The sequence below is a fragment of the Scyliorhinus canicula genome, chromosome 15 (assembly GCF_902713615.1).
Source record: "Scyliorhinus canicula chromosome 15, sScyCan1.1, whole genome shotgun sequence".
NCBI classification, from domain to species: domain Eukaryota; kingdom Metazoa; phylum Chordata; class Chondrichthyes; order Carcharhiniformes; family Scyliorhinidae; genus Scyliorhinus; species Scyliorhinus canicula.
The window spans coordinates 139458431-139472482 of NC_052160.1; the positions used below are offsets into that span (position 1 = coordinate 139458431).

The following is a 14052-nucleotide window of genomic DNA, read 5'->3' on the forward strand; positions in this document are numbered from 1 at the left end:
AATTCAATGGAATCGAGGCAGGAAGGACCCAGAAGGATGTAACACTGATGGGGTTCGATGACAAAGAGTGGGAGGAGTCTCGTGTGGCGCTCGAATGCCAACGTTGCCAGCTGGGCTGAATGCCCACTTTCCGTCCTGGAGATTTGCTGTGACTTTATGTCAGTCAAAGACAGGTGAAAGGCGAACGCGTTCTGTCGTTTCTCACTCTGGTGGCCCACTTGTTCTTGAAGAACCCCCTGTAAGGGAATGCGTGAGATGCTGGAGGCTAAATCTCCTCTTCGGTTCTCTGCACAGAAAACCCCTGCTGACTTTGAAGCTGTCTGATGGAGTGTGTCCGCCCAGTGTACAAATCGGAAGATGGGTCAGATGGTGTGGTCCTCCTCTGCCATCTACTGGCTAGTTTAAGAACAGCAGAGCTTTAATTCTTTTTAACGCTGGAAATCTGGGGCGAAATTCTCCGACCCCCAGCAGGGTCGGAGAATCGCCTGGGGCCGCCGAGAATCCCGCCCCCGCCGTGGCAGAGATTCTCCGCCACCCGGGAATTGGCGGGGGCGGGAATCACGCCCCGCCGTTTGGCGTGACGTCCGCGCCGATCGGCGAGACCCTGCGGCGATTCTCCGGCCCGCGATGGGCCGAAGCCCCACCGCTGGGAGGCCTCTCCCGCCGCCAAAGTTTGACCCACCTCTGGTGGCGGTGGGATCAGCGGTGCGAGCGGGCCCCCGGGGTCCTGGGGGGGGGGGGGGGGCGCGGGGCGATCGGACCCCGGGGGGTGCTCTCACGGTGGCCAGGCCCACGATCGGGGGGCCCCGATCCGCGGGCGGGCCAGTGCCGTGGGGGCACTCTTTCTCCCCCGCCGCCGCCACGGCCTCCGCCGTGGAATCCCCAGCGCGCATGTGCGAACCGGCGAAGGCCTTTCAGCCAGCCCCAGCGCTGGGCGGCGGGCCTGAAAGGCCGCTGGTGCCGGTTTTGGCGCCAGTCGGCGTGGTGCCAACCGTTACGGATTGGGCCTAGCCCCCAAAGGTGCGGAGAATTCCGCACCTTTGGGGAGGCCCGACGCCGGTGTGGTTGGCGCCACTCCGCTACGCCGGGACCCCCAGCCCCGCCGGGCAGGGGAGAATGCCGCCCCCGGTCAGTTCCAATGGAAGACTGAATTCTATTTCTTCCTTTCCTTCCTCTACCGTCTCTCTCTCTCTCTCTCTTTTCCATTCAGTCACGCAATGTGGTTAAAAACAATTACTTTTATTTCCCAAGAGGTGATTAAGACCCCTCCCACCCGGCTTACTCACTCTTCCAACTTCTTCCATCGGGCAGGAGATACAGCAGCCTGAGAACATGCACGATTCAAAAACAGCTTCTTCCCCACCGTCACCAGACTCCTAAATGACCCTCTTGTGGACTGACCTCATTAACACTACACCCTGTATGCTTCACCCAATGCCGGTGTTTATGTAGTTACATTGTGTACTTTGTGTTGCCCTTTTATGTAGTTTGTTTTATTCCTTTTTCTTTTCATGTACTTAATGATCTGTTGAGCTGTTCGCAGAAAAATACTTTTCACTGTACCTCGGCACATGTGACAATAAACAAATCCAATCCAATCCACCACAATTATGAAATAGGTGACTAGAAAATAGGCAGTGCTTTGCAAAGAATGTAAGGTCCCAGATGGTGAACGTGGCTGCTCTACAATTACAGGAGTCGCTCAGCTCTCCCTGGGCTGATAACACTCACAGCGCAGAGTTCCAGCAGTCGGAGGCAACGCTGCACTTTCAGAGAGAGGAACACACACGTCATTGTCCTGGCAACTTCCAAATAAACCAGAAGGTTCCAGAACACGCTGGGTTCCGCAGAAGCCGGGGTTCCGAGGGAGCCTTCCAGGAGCTCTGATCGACACAATTTTAAAAAATGTTTTCATTGGGTTTTCACATCTTACATTTCACAATTCACAAGTTACATATTGCATAACCGCACATAAAGGGAAGAATAATAAGAGACCACCAGAAATCAGCAGATATATTTACTGGCAATTGTCTTCCTTCCCTCTATGGCCCTGGTCCCCTTTTAGTCGGCAAACGTCTGTTATAATCCCCCTTGTGGCCAGAGCACGTAGTTACAGTGTCTATTTGCAGATTCATATTAAGCTTGCCCTCAGGCCTGCCCCCTGCGGCTTGGTCCCTTGTCTCTCTCGTTTTCTTTGCCAGCCGCTGCCGATCGCCAGTCGAAGCCGGGTGATCAGGAAGGCAAAGGCTCGGACGTCGACTCCTCTCCCGATAAAGAGTTCTGGATGATCTGACACCCTGAAGGCCGCCACTTTTTGCATGGCTCCATCCTCACTCCCACAGCCCTGGACATAGACTCAAAGAAGGCCGTCCAGTACCCAATAAGTCTGGGGCAGGCTGTGGGTGTGGTTGGCCGGGCCCCTGGCACCGTTTGGATTTGTCCTCCCCTCCGGGAAGAACCTGCTTATTCGGGTTCTGGTTAGGTGTGCTCTGGGCACCACCTTTAGCTGCGTTAGGCTCAACCCTGCGTATGAGGAGGTGAAGTTCGCCCTGTGCATTGCTTCGATCCAGAGCCCTCCCTCTATTTCTATGCCTAGCTCCTACTCCCATTTTTCCCTTGTCCCATCCAAAGGAGAGGGTATCTCCTCCAACAGTCGCCCGTGCAGGTCACCACAGTTTCTCTTCCCGAGGTTGCCCGTCCCCTCACTCTTTCTGCTGTGGCCGCCCAGTGGTAGAACTGTAGGTTTGGGAGGGCCAGGCACAAATGTCATGATTAGTTTGTCCACCATGTTGAAGAAGACCGTGGGGATGTAGATCGGGAGGGATCTGAACAGGAAGAGGAATCTGGGCAGTACGTTCATCTTGATCGTCTGCACTCTCCGTGCCAGTGAGAGTGGGAGTGGACCCCACCTCTGCAGGTCCCTTTCGACTTCCTCCGCCAGAGTCACATGTTCCATTTGTGGGCCCGTGTCCAGTCGCGAGGTATTTGGATTGCCAAGTAGCGGAATTAGGTCTGCAGCGTGTTTGAACGGGAGTCCCCCCAGCCCTGTCCCTCCCCCTTTGGGTTCACTGGGAAGATCTCACTTTTGCTCAGGTTGAGTTTGTAACCCGAGAAGGCTCTGAACTCCTTTAGGATTTCATTATCCCTTCCATGCTGGCCCGGGGGTTTGAGATGTAGAGAAGCAGATCATCCACGTAGAATGAAACTCAATAGTCTCTGTCCCGCCTCTGAATACCTCTCCACCCATTTGCCATTCTGAGGGTGATCGCCAGTGGCTCGATTGCCGGAGCAAACAGCAGCGGGTATCCCTGCCTCGTGCCTCTGTGCAGCTGGAAGTATTCAGAGCAGGTGGTGTTTGTCTGTACGCTCGCCATGGGGGGGCGCTGTACAGTAGATTCACCCAGGGGGTGAATCCTGACCCAAACCCAGACCATTCCACTCGACTCTGCTGAAGGCCTTTTCTGGTGGGTGTTTCTCGGTGGCTGCAGTGCCGAGCTTCACCCCACCATTCACCGGCACTTTGCCGGGTATTTGGGCCTCGGGGAGTTTCTCCCCACCGAGGCCAGGCTTTAGTCGGCTCCTTGCAGACCGGGCCGCCATTTTGACCGGCAGCCCAGATCTATGCACCCCACCTCCCCCAATTTCAGGCCCGTCCATACCCCCCCCCCCTTTCACACTCCCCAACATTCCCGAGGTCCCTGGAATCCCCCTCGCCACCTCTAATGGGCAAGGCCAGCCCCCCCCCCCCCCCCGGTCCCGATCCTGCACTGTCAACCTGGCACCCTGGCACTGCCCCTGACATCTTAGCAGTGCCAACTGGGCACCCTGGCAATGGTACTACCAGGGATCCAGGCTGACAGCGCACAGGTGCCGGGGGAGTGCTGGGATACTAACCTGCCCTGTCCCTGACCACCCGGGGGTCTCTATTGGCCGGCGAGACCCCCCCCCCCCCGAGGTGCCGTCATGTCTGGCCCATGTTTGTAGAAACCAGCAGCGATCGGCGCCCTGACGAGGTCTCGCAGACACGGCCGTTGAATCCTGGGTGCCGGGTGAAAAGAGTGTCCGGGTATTTAAATCGGCTCATTTAAACAATCTGATCATGCCATGCCCAGCGAGGGTGTGACCCAGGTTGCGTGGGGTGGAGTGAGTCGGGTAAGTAGCGCGAGGCCTCACGCCTGCCACTTGTGGGATTCACCTGGTGCACCCGGCTCCATGCTGGGCACAACCTGGTGGCTGAATCATGCCCGTTGTTATGATCTGGAGTCCACTGCCTGAAAGATCAGTGGAAGTAACTTTCAAAGGAACCATGGTGGGATTCTCCATTGCCCGACACCAATATCGTAATCAGCGATCGGGCGGAGAATGGACTCCGACGCCCAAACTGGGGTCGGTGTTAATTTGGCGCCCATCAGCCATGCTCCACCCACATGGAAGTGGCGTAATCGCGACGCACGACGCGTGCCTTCGCAACAGCGATGTTGCGTCATCGTAAGGCCCTCCCGTGATGCTCCGCCCCCGATGGGCCGAGTTCCCAGCCGAGCGGGACCCGTGCGGCCTCAGTGGCCTGGAACCCGGGGTGGCGGCTGCAATCTGTGTCCGGCACCGCCACACTCAGCCGGGATCCGTGAAGCTGGCCCGTGGGGGGGGGGGCTTCCGCGAGGGCTGTGGGGACTGGTGGAGGATGGCCGGGGGGTGACCTGGGGGTCGTGGATGGTGGGTCAGGTCCGCGTATGGCCGACGCCATGTTGTGCAGTGTGACTGCTGCAGGTCGCCGCCGTGCGCATGAGCGGCCAGGGACACGGTCATTCTGCAGCCGTTTTCGGAGCGGGAGCCGGGGGTTTCACCCAGCACCACTGCTAGCCCCTCACTGGTCCCGGAATCGATGGGGGCGCCAATTTTGGCGTCGTCAAACGCCCGCAAATTCTCCGTTTGAGCCAGCACTTACCCGCTGAAACGGAGAATCCAGCCCATTGACTCTGTACTTGAAAATAATAAATATAAACTATGACAAAGGTGATGGGCCGAATGGCCTCCTTTTGTACTGTAAGATTGTATGGGTTTTAATAATGACTCACCTGTCTTTCAGTTATATCAACCTTGTTGCCTAAAACAACAAAAGTGTAATCCTTGTGTTCCAAAGGAATTTGCAGCAATATCTCTTCTCTCCAGCCTTCGAGGGCATAGAAAGAATCTTGGTCAGTCACATCAAATACTAGCACACAGCCGTCTGATCCTTTCGAGAAGGAGCGCACCAGTGATTTAAAACGTTCCTGGCCTCCTGTGTCCCAGATCTGTATTGATGAACAAAAGACAATCAGTCAATATCGGATCAGATGGCTGCCCCTTCTGGAACTCCGTAGTCAGTCAATAAACTTTATTTTCATTTATCCAGCATTTGTTAGTCATATATATTTGCTCTTGAGGGCAGTTAAAAGTCAACCACATTGCTGTGGGTCTGGGTCACATGTTGATCAGACCAGGTAAGCAGGCAGATTTCCTTCCCTGAAGTACACCAGTGAACGAGATGATCGATGACAACTTTTACATAGATACGTAGAAAATAGAAGCAGGAGGAGGCCATTTGGCCTTCGAGCCTGTTCCACCATTCATTATGATCATGGCTGATTATCAAGTTCAATACCCTGATCCCGCCTCCCCCCCACCCCCATAACCCTTGATCCATTTAGCCCCAACAGCTATATCTAATTCCTTCTTGAAATTACACGATGTTTTGGCCTCAACTACTTTCTGTGGCAGTGAATTCCATAGATTCCCCACTCTCTGGGTGAATAAATTTCCCCTCGCCTCAGTCCTAAAAGTTTTACCCCCTATCCTCAAACTCTGACCCCCCTAGTTCTGGACTCCCCCACCATCGGGAACATTAATTCTGAATCTACCCTGTCTAATCCTGTTGGAATTTTTAAAGATTCTATGGGATCCCCTCTCACTGTTCTAAACTCCAATGAATATAATCCTAACCGACTTAGTCTCTCCTCATATGACAGTCCCGCCATCCCAGGAATCAGCCTGGTAAACCTTCGCTGCACTCCCTCCCTCGCAAGAACATCCTTCCTCAGATAAGAACACCAAAACTGCTCACAATACTCCAGGTGTGGCCTCACCAATGCCCTATACAATTGCAGTAAAACATCTCTATTATTATACTCAAATCCTCTCGCCATGAAGGCCAACATACCATTTTGTGGTCACCGTTAGTGAGGTTAACTTTTAATTCCAGACTCTTAGAAATCACTTGAATTTAACATTTCACCGGGTGCCATTTGAATCTATGTCTCCAGAGCAGTGGCCTGGACCTCTGGAATAGCTGTAGTCACCTGCGACATTGGCACAAAACAATCACCTCCCATCAGAGGTACCCATGATGTGGAGATGCCGGCGTTGGACTGGGGTGATCACAGTAAGAAGCCTTACAACACCAGGTTAAAGTCCAACAGGTTTGTTTCAAACACGAGCTTTCGGAGCGCAGCTCCTTCCTCAACCCTGGTTCAAGACTTTGCTGGCTTTATTTAGGATTCACCAACATTTTTTTTATTTACTCATAATGCACGCTGTTATTATGAAAATGACTTATTGTCACAAGTAGGCTTCAAATGAAGTTACTGTGAAAAGCCCCTAGTCGCCACATTCCGGCGCCTGTTCGGGGAGGCCGGTACGGGAATTGAACCGTGCTGCTGGCCTGCTTGGTCTGCTTTAAAAGCCAGCGATTTAGCCCTGTGAGCTAAACAGCCCCTGGCTATTAATGCAGAAAGCAGCCACTAAATTGAGGGGATCAGGAGATGGGGCAACTTGGATCTCAGTGTGTGGAAGAACCAATGCCCGTGTCACCTTAAACAATGAGATTTAAGGTTTGAGAATGAAACAGAGGAACAACAGAGGAGGAAGTAGGATGAGTTAAAATCAAAATGGGTAAAAGAAGGGAATGAAAGAGAAAGAAAGATTAAATGAAAGAATGCAAAAGTAAGAAGAAAAATGTAGAAATTTGACATTTTTCAATCACTATGTAACATTGACTGAGCTACAGATGTTGCTGGTCAATCTTTGCCACTTCCTCCAATTACTTTGTACAAATAAATAGCCTCATAGCTTTCACATTATTTTTAAGAACTTGTTGCCTCTGCACATTAATTGTCCACCGAACCCACAGGGGCTAGTAATTGATAGCATAAGCACCATTCGAACCAAGTAATAATTGTGATTTCAATGTGAATCAGCCTTGAAAATGAACAATTCAAACTGTTCAATGCCATTCCAGCATATTGTCAATTCTACTTAACTGTTTTAAGAATGGCAGACATTGTATTTTCACTTGTTTTTCCCATTTTTCCTCAATGGTTGGTTTTTATCAGCCAGCCCCCCCCCCCCACCCCCAAGCGGGATCTACTGGTCCATCCAAAGGCAGGTCCTTCCTGATGTACTTTTGAAGCATACTCACTATTATAATGCACGAAACACAGCGGCTGAACAGCAATGAGATCACGACCTGCTAATCTGATTTAGTGATGTTGATCGAGGGATAAATATTTGCTACAACACAAGGAGAACTCCCTGTTCCTCCACAAATTGTGCCATTGGATTTCTTACACCTTCCTGAAAGAGCGGTTAGAGCTTCAGGTTAACTCCTTATTTGAAAGCATACGGAATGCTTGCCTTCATTGGACGGGGGAATAGGGTGGGTATAGAGGGGTACAGCACTAGGAAGCGCTGAGGGTTTTGGCCAAGGTTGGTATCATGACTGGCATAGGCTCGGAGGGCCGAAGGGCCTGTTCCTGTGCTGTATTGTTCTTTGTTCTTTGAAAGGCAGCACCTCCAGCTGTATAACAATTACTCGCTGGCAATACATCCTGGGTTTTGTATTCAAGTCTCTGGATTGGAGCTCAAACCCAGTACCCGCCGGGTCAGACGTTAGAACGCTATCTCTGAACGGTAACTCAGCACAAAGGTAGTGAGGGGGCAGAATATCTCGCTCAAAGGGTGGTGGGGGGGGGGGGGGGGGTGGGGGGGGGGGGGGGGGATTTAAAGCGATGACATTGCTCAACTGAAGACCATTACATGAATTGTATATCCATACGACTGGACTGGTGTACAGTGCACGTGATGAAGCAAGATAAGGATTCCCCACCTGTAGCTCAACTGAGGTACTGTCCACTCCAATCGCTTTTGTAAGGATGCTTGCTCCCAGTGTGGTGCGATAGTCCTGAGTGAATCTGTTGTTGACATATCGGTTCAGGAGGGAGGTTTTCCCAACCCTACATCAAAGGATTCAGAAAAATACAGTCACGCTTTAACCTGATTTTTAAGATGCAACTTAAGCCTGTTCCGGGGGAGAGGGCAGGGACCTGGCTGTACTGTCACTGGGCTAGTAATCCAGAGAACCAGTGTAATGGTCTGCGGATCCAGTTCGAGCCTCACCACAGCAGATAGAAATCTGGAATTAAAAGTCTAATGCAGACCACGGAGATTGTGGCAAAAACCCAACTGGTTCGCTGATGTGCTTGAGGGAAGGGAATCTGCCATTCTTATCTGGTCTGGCCTACACGTGACTCCAGACCCACAGCAATGTGGTTCACTCTTAAATGGCCCAGCAAGCCACTTAGTTCTAGGGCAATTAGGGATGGGATGGGTAATAAATGATGGCTCAGCCAGCAATAATAATAATAATAATAATCGCTTATTGTCACAAGTAGGCTTCAATGAAGTTACTGTGTAAATCCCCTAGTTGCCACAGTCCGGCACCTGTTCGGGGAGGCCGGTAAGGGAATTGAACCCGCGCTGCTGCCTTATTCTGCATTAAAAACCGGCTGTTTAGCCCACTGTGCTAAACCACCCCACAAAAACTCACATCCCAATTGCTCCGAGCTGGTGTTCATAAATCACACAGAACTCCTCTCTCTCTATTTCATCTCACCCGATCAGCATGTCTTTCTATTCCTTCCTCCCGCATGGATTTATCAAGCTTCCCTGAACTGCATCAGTGCAATTATTAACCTTGACTGCCCCCTGTGGTAATTACACATTCCCTGCACTCGCTGCACAATGAGATCTCTCATGAATTCTTTACTGGATATATTAATGATTGTCATAATTATCATCTTTATTAGCGTCACAAGTAGGCTTACATTAACACTGCAATGAAGTTGCTGTGAAAATCCCCTCGTCGCCACATTCCGGCACCTGTTCGGGCACACAGAGGGAGAATTCAGAATGTCCAATTCACCTAATAGCTTGTGGAGGACTTGTGCTAACCATTGTGCCACTGTGTCGTCCTGTCTGACCCTTAGTTTTAGAGTCCCCCAGCTACACAGGTGGCAACGCAGCACTGTTGCTTCACAGTGCCAGGGACCCGGGTACGAGTCCCGGTTTGGGTCACTGTGCGGAGTCTGCACGTTTCCCCGTGTCTGCGTGGGTTTCCTCCGGGTGCTCCGGTTTCCTCCTGCAAGTCCTGAAAGACGTGCTGTTAGGTGAATTGGACATTCTGAATTCTCCCAAACAGGCGCCGGAGTGTGTTAACAAGGGGCTTTTCAAAGTAACTTCATTGCAGTGTTAATGTAAGCCTACTTGTGACACTAATAAAGATCAAGATTAATTAGTGGAAGAATTTGCTCTAACAAGCCCCTTTTTAATTTTTTATGGAGCAAAGAGCCCCAGTTTAGTCTGGTAGTTATAACTTCTCAGTTGCATTATCATTCTTGCAAATCGTTTTGCACCTTCCCCAGTGCCTCTGTATCCTTAATGTAATATTGCAGACCACAGTGATACTCACTACTTCAATTGCCCAAGTATAACATAAATTCTGCTTTCAAATTCTATTTCCTAAGTGTGGCCAGCAGGAGGTGTATTTGCCTGATGAGGTCCACTTGTCAGTCAGTACGCTGGGGTCAGTGGATTGGTAAGAGGGTTCAAAAATGCTGCCTTTGCTTTAAAGCAGCCCCAGAAATGCAGTGCAATGGTGCAGGTGGAATCTCCATTTACTCTGCAGCACCGTGTCCATGGTGTCAGACATGGCTCAAGGACAGCCTCGCTCAAGTACCTTGAGCACAAGATTTAGCCAGACACGTTTCACCCAGGTTTTCCTGCTGTGCTCCCTGCCCGGCGACAGTCCCACCCTCCACGATTTGCCGCCGGAACAGGTGGTCATGATAGGCACTGGAAACATATACGAGGTCCTCGGGAAGTATCCGGAAATATTCCAGGAGGGTCTAGGCATCCGGAGTCTCACCCCAAATACTTCAGAGTATGACCGGTCCCCTAAACTTTACCCACAAAGGTAAACACTGAGTTGTGACACTTGGAGAGTTTGGGTACTATGGCCGATATTCTCCCTTCTGGGGACTAAGCCCCACGCTGGCGCGAGAACCGGCGCCAACCACTCCGGCGTCAACAGCCGCCGAAAGTGTGCAATTCTCTGCCTTTCAGGGGCTATGTGGACGGCAGAGGGGTTGGCGCTGTTCCAGCCGGCGGCGAAGGGACTGCGCGAGTTTGCACATGCGCCGAAGGGTCAGCGTGATCTTACGCATGCGCGGAACTGCCGGCGTCTTTTGGCGCATGCGCGGGGAGTTCTCTTCTCCGCACCGGCATGGCAGAGCCCTTCAGCGGCTGGCACGGAAGCAATAAGTGCCCCCACGGAACAGGCCCGCCCGCAGATCAGTGGGCCCCGATCGCGGGTGGGCCACTGTGAGGCCCCCCCCCCCCCCCCGGTCGGATCCCCCCCCCCCCCCCGAGGACTGCCCCGCTGACTTACCTGCCAGGTCCCGTCGGTGCGTGGGTTGAGTGATTCACGCCGGCGGGACTGGCCAAAAACGGACGGCCGCTCGGCCCATCGGGCCCCGGAGAATTGCCGGGGGGTGGGGGGCGCTGCCAACAGCCCCCGACCGTCGTGGCGTGAATCCTGGCCCCGCCGCCGGAGAATACGGCAGCCAGCGTCGGGATGGCGGGGCGGAATTCGCGCCGCCCCCTGGGGATTCTCCGACCCGGCGTGGGTTCGGAGAATCCCGCCCCATATGCCCAGTGAGATTTGTGGAATGGGTATCACCAGTCATCCCGGTGATAAAGCAAGATAAATCAGTCCACCTCTGTGGGGATTATAAACTGACTGGAAGCAGGGCAACTCACCTGGCATCTCACCTGGCATCTCACCTGGCATCTCACCTGGCAACTCACCTGGCATCTCACCTGGCATCTCACCTGGTATCATGCAGAGGATTGGTACATGAAACTAGCTGGGGGCTGCTCCTTCATAGACTGGATATGAGCCACACATATCTTCAGTAGGAATTGGACATATCATCACGGACGTATGTAACCATAAATACCCGCAGGCCGCTGTCTGCCTTGTCTGCCCTTCAGCGTCTCTTCAGCTAGTGCAGTTTTTCAGAGGGTGAGGCATGTCCGACGTGGGACTATATCGACGTGGCCACTGAAAAGGAGCACCTGGACAATCTGGGAGAAGTCCTCAGACGATTTTCCCAAGTCGGTAAATGCGTCTTTCAAGCCATAGTTGGGTTACCTGGTAGATAAAGATGGCTTCCACCCATTGGCGGAAAAGTTCCAGGCCATAAAAGGAGGCCTGATTCTACAAAATCCCACGGAATTGAAATAGTTTCTGGGACTCGCACATTATTACGGGACGTTTATTTCGAATTTGGCCACCCTGCTGGCACCTCTCCCCGTCTTGTTAGAGAAGAACCAGAAGTTGGCATGGGGAGCTCCACAAGAGGCGGCATTGGCAGGAGTGAAGATACAGCTGTTATCATCCAAGCTGCCGGCCACTACGGCCCTTCCCAGCCACGGGTTCTCACATATGATGCCTCTCAGTATGGCTTTGGTGCAGTGCTATCCCATCGATGGGGTGATGGCACGGAGCATGGTAACAGGCCCCCAGCTGGGAGTGCCTCTACCCAATGACAGGGAAGGCCGTACTCTATGGGTCCCACGGGGAGATCAACCCCATGGGCCTCGTCAGCGTAATTACATCTATGAATGATATTAAACATTTGTAATACATATTTTCAAAGATATATTGCTGCTTACCCAAGGGAACCAAGGATAATTATTTTCAAATCCACTCTCTTGTTGGTGTTCATCTACGGTACCTGGTGAATAAAAATAGGGAGGTACGTGTCATTACTAAACTGGTAGAATATTAACTTGTCTGCAATGCTTGTGGACCGACACTCTTGAATGATATAACTCCCGAAAGGCTATTGACTTTGGGCAGGGCCCTGCGGTGGATGGGAAGGGAAAATCTTGATTTACGACTCTATTGTGGCCTGTCAAAAAACTCACTTTTCACCAGGATCAAAATTCTGGAAGGCCTTCCCAACAGCACTGTGGGAGTACCTACACCACAAGGAGTACAGTGATTCAAGAAGGCAGCTCACCACCACCTTCTCAAGAGGAATTAGGGATGGGTAATAAATGTTGGCCCAGCCAGCAACACCCCAACATTCCACGAACAATCGTTCACGAAAACTCCACAGTAATTTGTTTTAGCTTGAATAGAAATGTTGTTTGCTGCATGGCAGGCAAGTCGCTTCAACTTTCATCACAGAATCCCGAAGGTGCAGAAAGAGGCCACTCAGCCCATCGAGCCGTCATCGATCTTCCAAAACAGCACCCTGCCTAGGCCCACAACCCCACCTTCTCCAGGTAACCCCTCCTAACCTTTTGGAGACAAAGGGGCAATTTAGCATGTCCAATCCACCCAACCTGCACATCTTTGGACTGTGGGTGGAAACCGGAGCACCCGGAGGAAACCCACACGGACACGGGGAGAACGTGCAGACTCCGCACAGACAGTGACCCAAGCCGGGAATCGGACCCGGGTCCCTGGCGCTGTGCGGTGGCAGTGCTGACAACTGTGCCATCTTGCCACCCTTTGTGCCAAGGTAAGTATTATTGTCATTTGGAAATTACACCAGCTGAATTCTCCACAGTCGCCACATTAATCTAAAGATGTAGGGTTGAATTCTCCCATTTTGAGTATCAGTGTGATGAGTGCCTGTCCCGCTGGTTGAAATGCTGGGATCCCACATTAGATTCTGCACCTGGAGGCTGATTAATTATGGACGGATGAGATCCCCTCCAACTCTCCTGGTGGGACAGTGTGAAGGTGAACTCTCACAGCGGGTTGCAAGGGGTGCGTTAAACCGGAAACTCTGTTGCCAACTTTGGGACTGGAAGATCTGGGTGGGCGGGCGGGCGGTCGCCACGGCTGTGAAACACGTGGAGGGATGCGTGGAAAATTCTGCACAGAGACTTTAAAACAGGACTGAATGACATCTGTGCAACCTGGTCCAGTTATCCCGCCCCCTCTGACTCTACTTCATCTCTTTCACCTGAGGATTAGACTTGATGGGCAGCACGGTAGCACAGTGGTTAGCACTGTTGCTTCACAGCGCCAGGGTCCCAGGTTCGATTCCCGGCTTGGGCCACTGTCTGTGCGGAGTCTGCACGCTCTCCCCGTGTCTGCGTGGATTTCCTCCGGATGCTCCGGTTTCCTCCCACAGGTCCCGAAAGACGTGCTTGTGAGATGAATTGGGCATTCTGAATTCTCCCTCAGTGTACCCGAACAGGCGCTGAAATGTGGTGACTAGGGGCTTTTCATAGTAACGTCAGTGTTAATGTAAGCCAACTTGTGACAATAAAGTTTATTATTATTATCTTGCTTTTGCAGAATCTTCTCAGGCTATTTTGAGCTTCTTCTTGCATTTCCATCAGTGACTATTCCCCCAAACCATAAGGAACAAAACCGAACTTGCTCACATTCATTGCGCCAGCTGGCACATTAACCTCCAAATTAACCGTTCTAAATGTGCAATACTTGTTACAATTTAGGTCACATTTGCTCGAGCGTTGCTTCATTGACAGTCATATTTCCTCAATCTGCCTTTAGCTCAGCAAAATTTCTTCATCAATTCCCTCCAATTTGAAAATTCTCATCCTTCTTTTCAAATCCCACTCAGGCCCCAGAATATCCTCACTCTCATCTTTTCCAGCCCACCAGCCTTTGAGGTCCCTGAAAGAACATAAAAA

General features: G+C 51.8%; 1 protein-coding gene across 3 annotated transcripts in view; it reads right to left on the reverse strand.

Moving 5' to 3' along the window:
* LOC119978806 (ras-related protein Rab-7b-like) overlaps nucleotides 1–14052 on the reverse strand; it is a 49481-nt gene that overhangs the window by 11354 nt on the left and 24075 nt on the right. For 2 of the 3 annotated variants that reach the window (XM_038820683.1, XM_038820682.1), the window contains exons 2-4: nucleotides 12049–12110; nucleotides 8141–8267; nucleotides 5076–5291 (exon numbers count right to left, since the gene is read on the reverse strand). In XM_038820683.1, the coding sequence (XP_038676611.1) occupies nucleotides 5076–5291; nucleotides 8141–8267; nucleotides 12049–12101 (396 nt within the window). In that variant the 5' untranslated portion in view covers nucleotides 12102–12110. Of the gene's footprint in view, nucleotides 1–5075; nucleotides 5292–8140; nucleotides 8268–12048; nucleotides 12111–13782; nucleotides 13926–14052 lie in introns of those variants that run through there. The other variant, XM_038820684.1, reaches the window with a different exon arrangement.